Genomic DNA, 15,021 nt, shown 5'->3' with positions numbered 1-15,021 from the left:
AACTAAACCCGAGGTATATAGGTAATAAAAGTAAACTTTTTATTATTTTCGCAGCTATCAAATAAAGTAATAAATAAATAATTTAATATATACATTTGCTATATTAACTTATTGTAAACGATTTTCTGCTTTTCCATGTTTGCCGCTACAGTATTTCGTCATTATCTCATCGATTCTTCGACATCCGAGGCTTATCTCGATCAGATAGCTTTAAATCATTTCGTATGTATGTATAACTGAAACTTAACAAGTCTGACAATTTAATTTCGCCTCGACTAAATCTAAGGAAACATTAGAAGATAGGGCCGTGTGGGAAAGGAGGAAACCATTCAAAAGTGTGTTTGGGGGGTTGGGGGTGAAATGGGAGCAATAAATAAACGAAATATAAATAGTCAAGTGCCGGCTCAGTGGGATAGGTGAGGGCAGAGATAAGATAGACAGACTCTTAGGGTAGTTCCGAGTGCCTAAAAGATTGCTAATGCGGTTGGATGAATGACAAGTGAGTGGTTCTGAAGTGCACATAAAACTGATTTGGTTTTCTGTTCACGCTCTGTCGGATTGTCGGAGCTATGGTGCTGGTTCATGGTGATTAGTTCACGTAAGCCATGCCCGCTCCCTTGCGGTCGAAGTGGCGCACGCGCACAAACAGGAAGGCGGCGACTAGAGAGGCCACAGCCAGGACCAGGAGCAGCATCACCAGTCCGCCCACGAAGCTGGGCACCGACATGCAGATGGTCTCCGCATCCGCGGAGCGAGCCGACTGGATAACCACCGTCTCGTTGCTGGCGTTGCTGTTCAGGGCGAAGTTGACATCGCCGGGCGCCACCACCTGGATGATCCTGCTGGTGTTGACGTCCGTCATCTCCTGGGCGTTTCGCTTGTAGATCCTCTGCGGCTTCACCACAATGTCCATGGTGTCCCTGCGCCTACGCACTCCCCTCAGGTCGTCCAGTCCCTCCACGGAGCGTGGCCGTCCGCCCAGGGAAACCAGGTTTCCGCCGGAGCTCAAGTCATCCTTGCGCTTCACAGTGCTGTACTGACCACTCTGGCCGGGCAGTGGTGGTGGTGGCAGGCCGAGCTCGTTGCTTCCGGCAGACTGCTGCTGTTGCGGGGCCTGGGAGCTGGCGGGTCCGGAAACTGATCCGGAATCGGCAGTGGGTACAGCTGCGGATGTCTGGGCCTGAGGCGAGGGCACCACATCGGGTTGGTTCTCCGAGTAGGCTCCAGTGGCATCAGAAACGGGGTGACGGGGGTCTGGGTAAGCAGCCGGTGGCAGGACTCCCTGTCCTCCCAAAGCAAAATCGTTTCTTTCATAGGCTTCTGGGGGACCATACTCCTCGGACAGGCCATTGGCACCAATCTGGGGCAGACCGTATTCGCCGCCGGGCAGGCCAGGACCGCACTTGGGCTCGGGACAGTTGTAGCGACAGACCTGGATCACGCACTGGAAGTGGACGTTCATCGAGTCGGGGAACTTGAAGGCCTGGAAGTACGCGAAGCTGACAACCGACGCCGACGGTCCAAAGTTCTTGATCTTCTGGAACCTGCTCATGATCTTGGGCCGGACTACACAGCCGTTCTGGTCCACCAGCTGGATGGGAGCGCGCTTGCCGTCATGAGCCACACAGTTGCGGACCAGCATATCGAATTTGTTCTCGTCGTCCTTGATGGCCAACACCATGGTCATGGTCTGTCCAATCTTCACAATGCCGGACACCTCGGAGGCCCATGGTCCCTTGCCCACCTGGATCTGCATCCAGCACTGCAGGTTGTCGCCCAGGAAGTTGGCCGTAACAGCGTGCAACATGTCCACCTGGAAGGGCCTGAAGGTCACGGCCTTCTCATAGAAATCGTACCAGGTGCAGCGCAGCTTGCGGGCCTGATCCCACACCTCCTGCACATAGGGATCGTACTGGATGATGATCGTGTTCTCGACGTAGCTACCCGATGGCGTGGGTGCTCCGTATCCAGCGGCATTGTGGTTGGCTGAGCTGGTCATGCCGCAGCTGTTCAGGAAGATCTCAAAGGTGGCACTCAGGTGACCGGTTCCGGGCTTGAGATGCACGCAGTGGGGATCGCTGTAGAAGCCCTTCGAGAAGATCATACCGTAGAAGGGCCTGTCGAACTCGATGTTCACCCGCATGTGCGTCTTCTCGCATTGCACCTGCAGGTGTTTGATCTGTGGACTGTCGTTGGTGGTGGCCAGGGGCCAGGCCTCCTCCGACAGCTCGTTGGTGGCGCCAGTGCTGAGGGGGCCCTGAGGAGCACCGTAGATGGGAGCCGGTGGTCCATATCCGGCCCTGTGTTCCAGTGGCAGGGCGGCGGACTCAATGTGCGAAGCATCACCATGCACCGCCAGGTGCTGTAAGGAAGAAAAAATATAAGAAGAGGGTGATTAGTGTGGAACCATAGAAAATATTTGTGTATACATGTCGTATGAGTAATATCCCATTGATCAAATCACTCATACGCCCTGTTGGTTTGTGTTTGAAAGAAAAACTACTGGAGGAAAACCCATTTCATCACTTTCATTTTGAAATATTTGGCCAAAATGTTTCTATTACATTAGGTAGGTTATGGCTCAGATCACTGGATTGCGGAAGGCTCTTATCTTCGGCTAAGTTCAGGCTCTTTGGAGTGGCTTAATTGGAAGCCATGGGGATTATGTAATCGTATAATATCAACGACGACATTTTGAAAGAAGCGACGCGAAGCGTTGAAAATTACACGACAGTTCCAGATGTAGTCTTTTGAAATTGAATGATTGCCAGAGCGGCACGCTTACCAAAATCATGGGGAAAAAAATTTAAGAAAAAAAAAATTGAAAGCATGGCACGGAGCTTAACCCATTGCGTAAGACAACAGAGGCGGAGAAAGACCCCGCATCCCGTCACGCCCCCCACAGGGCTTTGTCACTTTCTTTCTTCTGCTTCCCCGCCCTCCACTTTGCAGCTGGATGATAATTTTATGGGTTTCTGGCTACACACGGGAAGCGGATGTATCTCAAAGTCCGCCAAAGGGGACCACGAAAACTGAAAGTTAAATCCAACACGATGACGGTGTGGATTTTTCAGTAGGTTGTTGCTATTATTTCTTATTTTTCTTTCTTGTCATATATTCATTTATTTTTTTTGTCCGATGACTGGTGGCTGGTGGCTGGTGACCACGCGTTGAGATGTCGTGAGATGATTTTGAAAGTGAAATGACCAAAGAAAAACGAGCTGGCTAACAAACAAACAACGAAACAGATACTCATACCTATCCAGAAGAAATACAAAAAAAAAATCGAATCTCAAATCTTTTTTTTTATGACTCTTTTTTGGACATTCCACGCACTGGCCTGACATCGATGGAGATATCAATATAAACACATAGCGTTCGAGTCGGATCGATCGCATCGATGGCATTGGTAATTTTTCTTCTCTCTTTTGGAGAAAGAAAACTGACTGACTGACAATAAATAAATAATAAAGCAATCTCTGTGAATTAATGCGCCATAAACAAGAAAGTCAAAACTGGTACAAATCAGAGCATAACTGCAATTTCTTCGCCGCCTCAGCACCCAGACACGCAGTGGAAAAATCTATCTGCAGCTCAGATAGTTGGCCAGTTGGATAGTTGGCGCATTGGACGTTTAGTTGGCCACTTTTGCGTTTTCCTTGACGTGATTGCATCGGCTAAATGCCGACGTCGAGTGTGTGTGTTGTTAGTATGTTGGATTTTCCATCAAGCGCCTGTGATTGATGCGCTTTAAATAACCCACTGAAGGCTGGATACTTTTTTTCCTCCTCAAGGAGGGGAGAAATAGTTTGTCTTGGCCAGGCTTATCAATCCAAAGCGTGCCGCAGCCTCAAGAAATCGACAAAATTTATGGTCGTTTCTAATATTGATGGCAGGCGGTTTTGGTCTGTTAAGTCTCTGTTAGCGCTCTGTTAGCTTTCCCATCGAATAATTTCGTCTATTTTTTTCAGTTAGGCTTCATTTAATTCATTTAAAATCTAAAAAAAAACTAATCTGATTTTAAAACTACCTACTAATATAAATTATTTAAAATTTTTGAACACAAATAATTTCTTCCTGTGCACTTCATTTTCTAAACTCTAATTGCAATGATTAGCAAAATGCCGTTCAGTGCTACGTAGTTGTTACATTTCCTTCTTGTGGCTCTCCGCCACAGACCCAGGCCGGGCCCAGGTCTGATATCGATCTGCCAGAAGACCGCTATGAGTCCATAGCCATCTCATCTGGCATTCAATCTATCAATAGGCACTAGCACTGATTTGCATTCGAATTGCTATTGATCGAACGGTAGTCTGTCTTTGAGTCGAAAGTGAAGAGATCCGCTACAGGTTGGGTCTCTGCATACGAAATGAGCTGCTCCAAAGTGGGCCACGGCACATCTTCTGCTAACTGTTTTATTAGTTTCCTACCCAAAAAATTTATGCCAACACCCAAACAAACACTTTCCATAGATGTCTCAAAAGCTAGAGCTCTGTATCCGAGCTAGAACTTACCTTTGTGTTGAGTACCAGGCACAGAACTATGGCCAGCAGGCTGCTGCGTCGCTTGGGATGTCCCATTTTGGTCTGGTTATATGTGTGTCTTGGCTTGAAATTGAAATTTCGAATTTCAAATTGGCGCCCTGCTACTCTGCCGCTGCCTCTGCGTCACTACTCGCTGCTTTCTTCGCTTCGTATCGTGGCGTCTGCAAGAAAAGAAAGGGGAACAAGGGTAAACAATGCTGAGGAATTGCTTTTTAGCTCGGATTTGCATACGAATATTTTTTGAGGCCACTCAAATGGCATGCGAGAGATGCTGTAAACGAAATGTTTCGCGGCAGAAGCTGTTAACTGAAGGGGGCCGTGATTAACAGAGAGTTCATTCACAATAACCTCGCAACCGTTAGAGTTCGAAAACACAGTTATCCAAATATTTATTTAAATGCTACGCTTTCTTCAGTTAGATAACATCATCATCATCATCACCATTAATTAATTATGCACAATATCACCCCGTATATGTATGTACAAATATAATTTGCCAGTTGACTTTATAGCCGTCATTAAGAGGCCACAATTGCCAGTTTTCGGGCTTCAAGTGTCAACTGACACACTCACGGACACACACACACTGTGCGGAGGCTTTGAAGAGTGGCGGAGAAAGAGTGAAGACGCGGACAACTGCATTTTATGTAAAGCAAATGAAAACTCGCGCGCACCAAACAGGAACCACTTTCTATTTTCACTATAACAGTACTCCACCAGCGGCAATGCAGCCGAGCCGCTTTAAAAGACAAACTTTAAAAATCCAGACTCCAACTCGATATCCAAAGCCACCGCACCACCGCCAACGCAGTGTCAGTGGCAGGGGCAGGTTCTTCGTTTTCCACACAGTGGCTGCACTTTACGACCATCCCATTAATTTTTGAGTGTTTTCCCAGTTGGGGGCTTCTTACATTTTCGAACAGTGTGTTTGCTTAACAGTGGCGCTGTAGCGTGACACCGCTGTTAGCTAACAGTGGGGGCGAAGAGCTCGTTAACAGCGGGTACAGTGGGACGCGTGCGCCTGCGCCGGAGTGCCGATAAAGACTGACAGGTGGCTTTCACACAAGTGGCTATGGCTCTGACTGTGGCTGAAGCAGAAGCTGAAGCTGAAGCTGCTCTGCCGCTTTGGAAAAGTAAGCGGCAAGGTAAGCAATGCCGCGAACGCATTTCACTTGATTTTAGCGTTCCGCCGCAGAACTGCTGCTGCTGTTTGTTTTTATTTTTCATTTTTTTTGGCTCTGGGTGAATGCTATCTTGTTGCCAGTTGGCAGTTTTACTTTTACAGACATCGGAGCACTGAGCACTGCACTGGGCCAGGTCTTCTTCTTTGAAGAAAACACATGTAAATGGGTTTTTAACAAGCCACACTAAGGCCATAAAAATAAAATTCGAGGCGCAGTCGCGGCTCTACAAAAAAAAACCGGCTTGCTGGTGGTTTGTTGGTGTTGAGCAAGTGTACTATTAACCCACTGAAACAGTAACGGACTCCGCAAACTAGCTGGGGGGATTGTTTTTGGATCGGGATGAGGTAGTTGGGTACTAGAGGGGTAAGCTACCAATGACCCTACAGATGATTATGCAATCGTTTCTCCTTAATGGTTAAGGATTGGAAGATCTCTATATCAATCTCTCAAAACTACCAAGAGATATTTCATTTAGATTTATTTTTGATTTTTATTTTCTATTCCAAGTATTTATAATTTTTTTAAGAAAAAAATAAAATAATCAAAATGGTATTAAAGAATGTTATGAATATTTCCTTGAAACTCGAAACCTAACTTTTCAAACTCTATTAGCCTGGTTCTTATATCTCAGTCCTATATTTTTTTTGCAACTTTCCTACCAATTAACGGTTCTTCACTCATTTATCTAAGTATTTTGGTTATTTTTGTAAATTTATTTGATTTTCTTGGCCACTTTCTTCCCTAGGAAATGAGTGAAGATTTGCATATAAAACTAGAAATCTTTTGGCAATTAGCAAAAGGCAGCGAAATTTTGTCGGTTGCTTGCTTGTTTATTTTATTTTATTTTTTTGTATTTTTTTGGCTGTCTAGTATTTTTGTCCATTTTACTAATTGCTGGCACCCGAACAAATTCCTTATCAAGCGTCTTCAATCACTAACAAAGAAGACGCCAAATCTTTCTTCCTCAGCAGCTGATGGAGCTTGTTTAATGCTCATTGTTGTTGTTGTTGTTATGTGTAACTGCCAAATGGAATTGTTTATTGTTGCTGTTTGGCAAGTGAAAGTTTTCTTCTTTCTCGCCAGCCTCCCCCTCTTTCTTTTTTCCCTTCTCGACCGTCGCCCGCTTCTTGGCATATAAGGGCATATATTTCTCTTCCCTTGTTTTGTTTTCCTTTTTAATTAACACAATAAAATTATTTGCTTACATATCGCAGAAGAAATTTTTTTGTGTTGACCCAGCCCAAGGTGCAAGCTGGGACTTTTGTTTTCAACTAATTAGTTTACGATCTTGGGCTTAGCATATTTCATTTTTCATTTCTTCGTCGCATTGGCAGTCATATATATTTATAGTTTCTGTGGCAGGCGCGCATTAAATCATGTGAAAAGCGCTCGCAAGTGAAAATTCAATGAAAAGTTGTCTCAGCGCCAGCGGAAAGTTGCAGTGGTGCAGTGGTGCAGTGGCAAGCAGCAGTTCCATGCGGCGATGTCTCCAATTGATTGAATGACAATGCGTGACGCTGGCCAGGCTATACTGTATAGTAACTGGTCCATCGGAAACTGGGTGAACCACTGCACTCACATAACTCGCGGCTCGATCGTTCTAATTCTCGGTAATTTACGTGGCTTACATTTGTATGCAGCTAGCAATTCGGTACCGATGAGCCGGATATCAATGTGAATCGGACAACTCAATTCAAGGATATTCAAAAATAGCCCCACATTTCCTGCAAATGAAGACCAACCAAAGCATGCAGATCCCATATAATTTCTGGAATGATTATGCAAAGTGGCAAGTTGTCACATCTTCGGTCCCCTAATTTGATAATAACACGTATTCCAACAGCAATGTCAATGCAAAATCAAAACAAGTTACACCATAATTAGCTCTCTGTACCCTATCATTGCAGCTTACCCCCATAATTCGATAATAACTCTTATCGGGAGTGCACACTATTTTCCTCACCTGCACCTCTTTAATTTCCCCGAATAAGGATAGCTTTCCTTGGGACATTGGTTGTCAATTAAAAGAAAACGAAATTGCATTTGCCATGGACCAGTAATTATTTATCAGCCTAGTGCTGCGTTTTATTTTTTGTTTTTGGCATTTGCCAAAATGGTACGCCGAGTCCATTAATTTAATTGAACGCTTTCACAAATCCCCCGTCGAAACTAAAACTCCTAAACACACAAACTCACTATTCATTTTTGTATTTTTTTCATTCATCTTGAGCGTCCCGCCTCGGGGGGTTTGCATCTATAAATACGTATCTATATGTCCTCATAAAAGTCTTTGGATATTTGCTTAATTGAGTAGCTGACAAATTTGTTGCTCTTGACAGGGATGTCCGATCTATGGGGCCCCCCGAGCTGAGCAATCGAATTTTCATACTTGAGTGACAGAGGTGCGGTCGCAACCGCAAACACTTTTTTTCACTTTTTGTTTACTTTTTTTTTAGTTTTGGCTAACAAAACAGAACTTGGAATGGAGTTTTATGCCTTGGAATGTTTTTGTTGTTTGTCGATCGAATCCGAGTTGTGAGATGTTTGGTAAAAGTTTCACTGCTGCAGTGTTTGAATTCTGTACACCAAAAAAAAGTTATTCCAACATTAATTTGAAATATTAAATTATATGAAAGATTAACCATCATTATTCCACCATTTTTGTGTAAAAAACTTGAATGAAATCCCATAATGACTATGTATTTCATAATCGCATTTTTGTTCAGTGCATCGTTTCGAAAATGTAACGGTACAACCAGCGTTTCCACTCAATTTAATGTCATTTGTGGCCACTGCTGCTTTTGTGGCATTAAACGATCGATATTATTCGCCATAGTGGCATAGAAATTGAAGCCTGCCGATGGCTCACCCCCAGCCACTGCCCCTCCATCCGTGCTACCCACGTATATATATGAGAGATATGAATTCCCCTCCCCCTCGATCGTGCGTAATTAACTACACATGTCTCAATGGCGAGCTTTGGATGCTGTGAAAGTGAAATTCGTTCGCGCCGCAACGAGACACAACAACAAAGCCGTAGGAGAGGGGCAGAAAAAGCGCAAAAATGTTAACAGCCGTCGAAGGTTTTTTTTTTTCTTGTAAAGTGGCAATTTCAGACAACCAATGTGTGTGTGTGTGTGTGAGTGCCTCAGTTAACTTGGCTTTTTATGGTTATTAAGTAACTTTTTTCCTCCAGATCATCAGATGGCAACATACATAGGGTAGAGCGATTAGCTACGAAGCGTGCTCTTGTGTTGAAAGGTATTTTCTGATGAAATGCTCTTATATGGTATGTTTCTCCACTAATTTAATTTTCTTTCTATGGCTTTTTAATTTGCATCGGTAACTGTTTCAGAAAGATTAAATCTAAATGTGATTTTGACCGTTTTCGTAATATATTTCTTGGTAGAAACACATAAATATTTAAACAAAAAACTGTGTTTAATTTTTAACAGAAAATTTGAACAAAATGGGCAACCTTTTGCTTGCAGAAACAAAAGACTCAGGCAACGAACTTGCGTACTACTTACAGGCACCCTCAGTTTTTGACTTTTATCCGGGCAAAAGATAAGCACACTTGCTTTTCGCTAAAGCATTATGTAAAATAGAGTAAACAATTAATTTTCTATGCTCCAGTTTTGGCGACAAGGCGACAATTAACCCATGCGATAAGGCGAAGGCGCCCGCAGGCTGTCCGCAACGCCCCAGGCCATGTCTGTGCCGCAAATGAAAGTAAATTGTGGCAACTCCCCTGCCACAGTTCCTCCCTCCTATCGCCATAATCGACGGCATTCCATTCACCCGGTTGTGCTGGGGTTGTGAAATTTACTTGCCTCGCATATACATGCGTACAAAATGATAAAAATAGGGAAAGTGAAATTAGAAATGGGCCCCGCAGCCAATTTGCATACTGATCTGGCACAAAGGGGTGTGAAAAATGTTGATTGAGGAAATTACAATCACTTGCATTTTTTTTTTATTTTTTTATGTGAAACATAAACAAAAACATTAACACTTATGAAATGAGAGTCTTTTATTTGCATTTTATAACAAGAAAAGCGCTCATTTCCGGTTGGAAAGATCTTTTGAAATAAAAAATTTAACTGTTTCTTTCAAAAAGTATATTCTTCGTTCAGCCATAACCTCACACTTTACTGACCAAAAATTCCCGTTAACCGCTACCGTTTCCGGTGACCGCCCAACAGCAACAAAAAAATAAAAAAAACTTCAACCCCTTTCATATGATTAGTGCAACAAGAGCCAAAGAGTCCCGTTAGCCAGGATCTGAGATGGAGATACAGATAAAAGAAACAAGACAATTAACATAATTTACAAATCCCCTTACCCCTCCTACCACTACTACTATCTCAGTCCCATGTTTGGTTCCTTTGTTGGCCATTTTTACTTTCCATTTCTTTATTAACGGTAAACGCGAAATTCGCTGGAAGAAAAGAGTCCAATTGCAACGCAGCGGGGTGATCGGTTCGGATGCCATTGAATGGGCAGAACCGGTTACCGTTATCGCCACGGCCATTACCATTGCCAGCCCAACGAAAGTAAAAACTCAAGGGCTTGCACTTTCTGCCCAAGCAGTCCGGTCCAGTTCAGCGGCGCTCGAAAAAGGAAAGAAGCCGAAAGAAATGGAGAAATGGAAAGAACGACGAAAGAGGGTGAAAGAAAGCCAGAGTGACCAGGTGAGAGGGGTCTGCTGGAGGCCGAGGTGGCTATATCCTCTAGCTGCAGCTTGCAACGCATGGTTAGCCGAAGCCACGGTATCCGAGAAGTTGCAATCGAAGCCAGAGTGGCATGCATTGAGAGAAAATTTTCTAGAGTTTTAATTGTAATATTTGTTAATATTTTTTAGTGAAATATTTTAAGAATCAAGTAAGATAATATAGTTAATAGCATTTTTAAATTAAAGCTCAAAGAAGTAATTAAGAGGTTTAAAAATATCTATAAAGCTAATCACATTCCAGTGACGAACGTGCATGCAACACCCAAAACATCTGATATACTTTTAATGAAAAAAATCCAATAATGGTATAACGAATAATATTAACTCCCAATAGAAGCCATTTAGATTCCAAAAAGATATTTTGTTTTTTCTCTGTGCAGAAACAGATACAACTCGAAGCCATCGCCAAAGCCAAAGCCAAAGCCGGTTGCATTTTGCTCTGAAATAATTAGTGACCCAATTTCGGGCTGCGGCGGCTGTCGCCACGAAGCGGCCTGGCCTGGCCTGTTCCGCTTGCCTGCCCCGCTCGAAGCTCGCAACTTGCAACTGGCAACTTGCCACTCGACGAAGATCGGTTGGTGGTGCAAGCAAATTGCTCGACTGACTCTCTGGCTCCAGTTGTTGGTGTTGGCGTATTTTGTGGCATGCATGCAAAGAAAGTGGTTTTCATTTCTTTTCAGCGCACCAAACACACACGAGGCACAGCTGCATCCACACACACTCCACACACACACACATACAGAAGACAATCGAAAAGTTACTTGAGATGTTTCGTTTGTTGTGCTCGATTTTGTGGAGTGACTCTCGTTGACTTAATGCTCGCGGCTCAATCAAAACCGAAATACGAACAGATATATGTAAGTATCTCTGGGCGGTCATTGATTTGACTGATTTTCCATGATTTCCATGATAATTTCAAATCAACTGTGATTGCCTCTAATGAAGAGCCAGGCTCTTTTCAACGGAAACTCAAGTGCAGTGTAAGGTGCCAAATGGGTTTTTGTGGTGATTTCGAAATAACGAAACGAAAGAGCCCCAAATCGGTGGCTCAAGTAGAGTGGCTGGGGAACGAAATCACATTAGATTGAATTATTTGGAGAATTACATGCGGTCTCGTTAAATATATTCATTAAAGAGAAAGAGAAAATCGAATTAAATGGAGCAATAAGATTGAAAGCTTGATGGCTTATCTATCCCAAATATTGAAATTATATGTAGAAGTTTCGAAGTTTCGAATCGAAGAATTATATTTTCTGATAGAAAGTTGTATTCTTTCCCAAGTCCCACAAGTTCTTTTCAATTGTACCAGCATTCTTGTCAGCAAATGAAAATCTTGTCTGTGCAACTCCTGCAACTGCCAATGAAAGTTTGGACGCTTTTCTTTCTGTTTCTTTTTTTTTAAGCCATGCCGTTGTTGTTTGACATTTTCACGCTGCCATGAAAAACTGCGTGAAAATTGCACAAGGCGGCGAGACAATTGCCGTTAATTTGAAATTGTCGCCAAGTCGCAGTCCCAGTGACAGTGCCAGTGCCAGGCAGTCTCCGTGGCTCCACATCATGTGGCAGCAATGAGCTTCGAGAGCGAGAAACCAGTAATTATTGCAGCAAGTGGCGCAGCTTCTTTCACTATGAGAATGTCTGTGTCGGAGTGTATATATTGCTGTCTGTGTGGAATCAATTAAAAGTATTGCCAGGCGCTATGTTTGGGCAGCGGCGATGACAAGTGGCACTGGCACTGGCAATGGCACAGGCACACACGGCGTATGAGCAATGCAACCCACTTGGAGGATCACGCGCGTGCCTCCCGCCAGACTGTTGGATGCCACAGACAATACACAGAAAAAAATGTACACTAAAGTATTTTTCAAGGATTATAAATAAATTGAAGAGTGTAGGAAATTCCTACTAGGAATCATAATTATATTTTTCCAAATATTATGAAATTTTTTTAATATTAATTGAAATCCACGACTTCTTTTGATGATACATTTTTTTGGGTGCATCCCATGACATTATCGGAGTGCAGAGCGAAATCACCTTCAAAGTGGAGCAGTTTTTGAACAAAGCAATTCACAATATTAATCAAATAGCAGAAACTCCAGACAGAGAAGATGCTGCCGCACATGTGAGTATGGAAAACTCAGAAGCTGCCACAGCCACTTCCACTGCAACTGAAACTGCAACGGCAGAGAGCGAATGAGAAGCGGCACAAGGTAATTTCAGACTTTCATTCGCGCGAAACGCGATGAAATTTCACCAGCAGCAGCCACATGAGACACACAACACAGAACCAGAGCCGGCAACCATTCGAATCTTGGATCTTGTTTTCCTCCAGTGGGTGGTTTGGTTAGTTGGGCGGCTAGGTGGATTGGTGGTTGGGTTGGGTGGCTTTCAATTGGAAGATTTGGATATGCAAATCCAAATTAAGCTTAATGAGCCAAGGGTTCCACATCGACTTCAGTCTGGTTTTGGAGCATTTTAAAATGCTTCACGCCTCAGCAGCCTTGCCGCGGAGTATGGCTCCTTAACTATTATTAATAATAGTTATATTTCCGCATAATGCACGACGACGAAAGTTGTGCTGTGCGTTTCGGCTTTCTTCTGCACCTCGTCTGCTTTTCAAATTCGAGGCTTGCTTTTTTTTTAAACGAAAATAACAACCATTTATTCTCTCTTTCGCAGAATTGATTGCAACGCTTTTGTAAGCAAATGGAACTGTGGGTTGAGGGGCTCTGGTGCTCAGTGTTATGTAGGAGTGTGGATTATAAGTGGAAAGATTTACCGAAAGGCATTAAAAAACGGTTAAGTGGAATAATTATAAGCCAAGAAAAAATCATAAAATATATCATTTGACAGCTTGATTAATCAGAGTTGTAAGTTATTATATTTACTTCAAGATTCTGATGATCAAAGATGTATGGAGTTTATCTTTGATTCTTAACATTTACATTCATAACTTTCATTTAAAAAATATTTAAAATGATTTAATTTTATGAGATTTAAGTTGCTGTATTCTTCATCACTTGAAACCGTTTATAAATGCCACCCAGCATACTTTTATTTTCCCATTTCGTTACACTTTCTTACCTTCAAGCAGGTTAAATCCTTTGCATTTGGGCCTGGTTAATATCCCTTTTGCCTGAAGTCAATGGCACTGCAGCGGATCACGTTGGAGCTGTGTGGCTTTTAGCCCTTCTCACATGCACAATGTATGTTTCTTTTGGATCGATTTGTATTTATCCGTAATGGACCTGTATTTTCAGATTCAATGCACTGCGGATCACGGATCACGGAAGGGACGCGGAACGGACGCGGAGCTGGAGTGCTTCAGTTAGTTGCAGAAAAAGAGTGGCTAACAGGACGCATTCGAGTCGCCACCGGACTGAAGACAACTCGTCGCACACAAAGTTGAAATGAAAATGCGGCCCGGCCATATCGCTAACCAAGATTTTATATCGCGTGAAAGTTTTGACCCCTTTACCACTGGAGCTGTCGCTCCGCTCGAGCGCTCGGTGCCTCCAACTTTTGGCCAAAAGAGAGTCGCCGCCGGAGAGTGAGCCGCGGTCTGGGGCAAGATACTCCTCTCTGAGCAGCAGCTAAACCGAATGCAAAATATGCCGTTTTCGGCTATTCTTCAGCTCTGGCCCGAAACTTGTTCGGCCAACTTTTCATTTCAGGCCGCTTTCTGCAGGCCCAGCTTGTTTCTCTTTCTCTTGCGGTTGTTTTTCTTATTATTTTTGTTTATGTTGTTGTTGGTTTTGGAGCCTACCACCAACCTAGCCACCAGTGGAGTATTTTTTGGCAAGCGGCGTAGTCAGCAGAGTGTCAAGGTAACTGGTGACGTCTTTTGGATGCGAATGCGTGGCCCGGGCGAGCTACCTCAACGATTGCCTAATTTCGATTGTTATTCGAAAAGGGTTCGCGTCCGGCTGTGAGTCAGCTAACGGCTTTTTGCGGATGGCAGTCGCTTGTTATTCTGGCCAATGCATTGGAAAATTAAATTATGATAGCCAAGCCAACCAGCCGGCTTATGCAATCCCTAATGACATAATGCACACACTTATCGTTTACAAGGGGCGCGGATTTTGGGTTTGTTTTGTTGACCTTTGTGTTTGCGTAGCGTAAATAAATTTAATTGGTTTATTAAGTCAACTTTTGTTTCTCCGGGGCAAGCTGGAAAGATTTTCAAGCCGAGATTCATTAATTGAATGATTTATTAAATCAAGTTCGTTGCCTAAGTCTTTTGTTTCGCACAACATTGCACTGTTAATTGTTAAATTTTCAAATCAAATAATCATAAATCGCAGGAATTGGGACACTTGCAGTATAGATTATTTAGCATATTAATATTCCAATCAGCTTCTGTGATAAAATGTGAAAGCTTCATATATTGAATATACTTTGCATATAAAAAGAATGAAAAATGCATTGTTTCTACTGCTTTGTGTGTCGTAACCTTGCAAATACAAAAGAATAATACATTATTTGTTATTTAAAATTGTCAAAACCAAAATGATTTCAGAGCAATTTTCAAATGCCTTGGGGACAGTAATGGCAC

At 43.2% G+C, this 15,021-nt stretch overlaps 1 protein-coding gene across 2 annotated transcripts; it reads right to left on the bottom strand.

Moving 5' to 3' along the window:
• Positions 1-16: 16 nt before the first annotated feature.
• Positions 17-13,925, bottom strand: LOC6507369. Of its 2 annotated transcripts, none has more exons than XM_001956115.4 (3): positions 13,551-13,925; positions 4,515-4,705; positions 17-2,362 (listed from the first exon to the last, which is right to left on the bottom strand). In XM_001956115.4, the coding sequence occupies exons 2-3, from the start codon at positions 4,578-4,580 to the stop codon at positions 590-592; spliced, it is 1,839 nt and encodes a 612-aa protein (XP_001956151.1). In that variant the 5' UTR covers positions 4,581-4,705; positions 13,551-13,925; the 3' UTR covers positions 17-589. The 2 variants fall into 2 exon arrangements, with proteins under 2 accessions (XP_001956151.1, XP_032309611.1); XM_032453720.2 differs by lacking the exon at positions 13,551-13,925 and adding an exon at positions 5,456-5,704.
• Between the last annotated feature and the right edge of the window lie 1,096 nt (positions 13,926-15,021).

This window comes from Drosophila ananassae, chromosome 2R (genome assembly GCF_017639315.1).
Source record: "Drosophila ananassae strain 14024-0371.13 chromosome 2R, ASM1763931v2, whole genome shotgun sequence".
NCBI lineage: Eukaryota > Metazoa > Arthropoda > Insecta > Diptera > Drosophilidae > Drosophila > Drosophila ananassae.
This window is presented reverse-complemented; position numbering and strand designations above follow the sequence as displayed.

Bases quoted from the DNA above. Each gene is read 5' to 3' on its own strand.
- LOC6507369 (XM_001956115.4), bottom strand. From the start codon at position 4,580: ATGGGACATCCCAAGCGACGCAGCAGCCTGCTGGCCATAGTTCTGTGC. The intron at 2,363-4,514 runs GTAAGTTCTAGC...TCTTCCTTACAG, and splicing joins GCCTGGTACTCAACACAAAG to CACCTGGCGGTGCATGGTGA.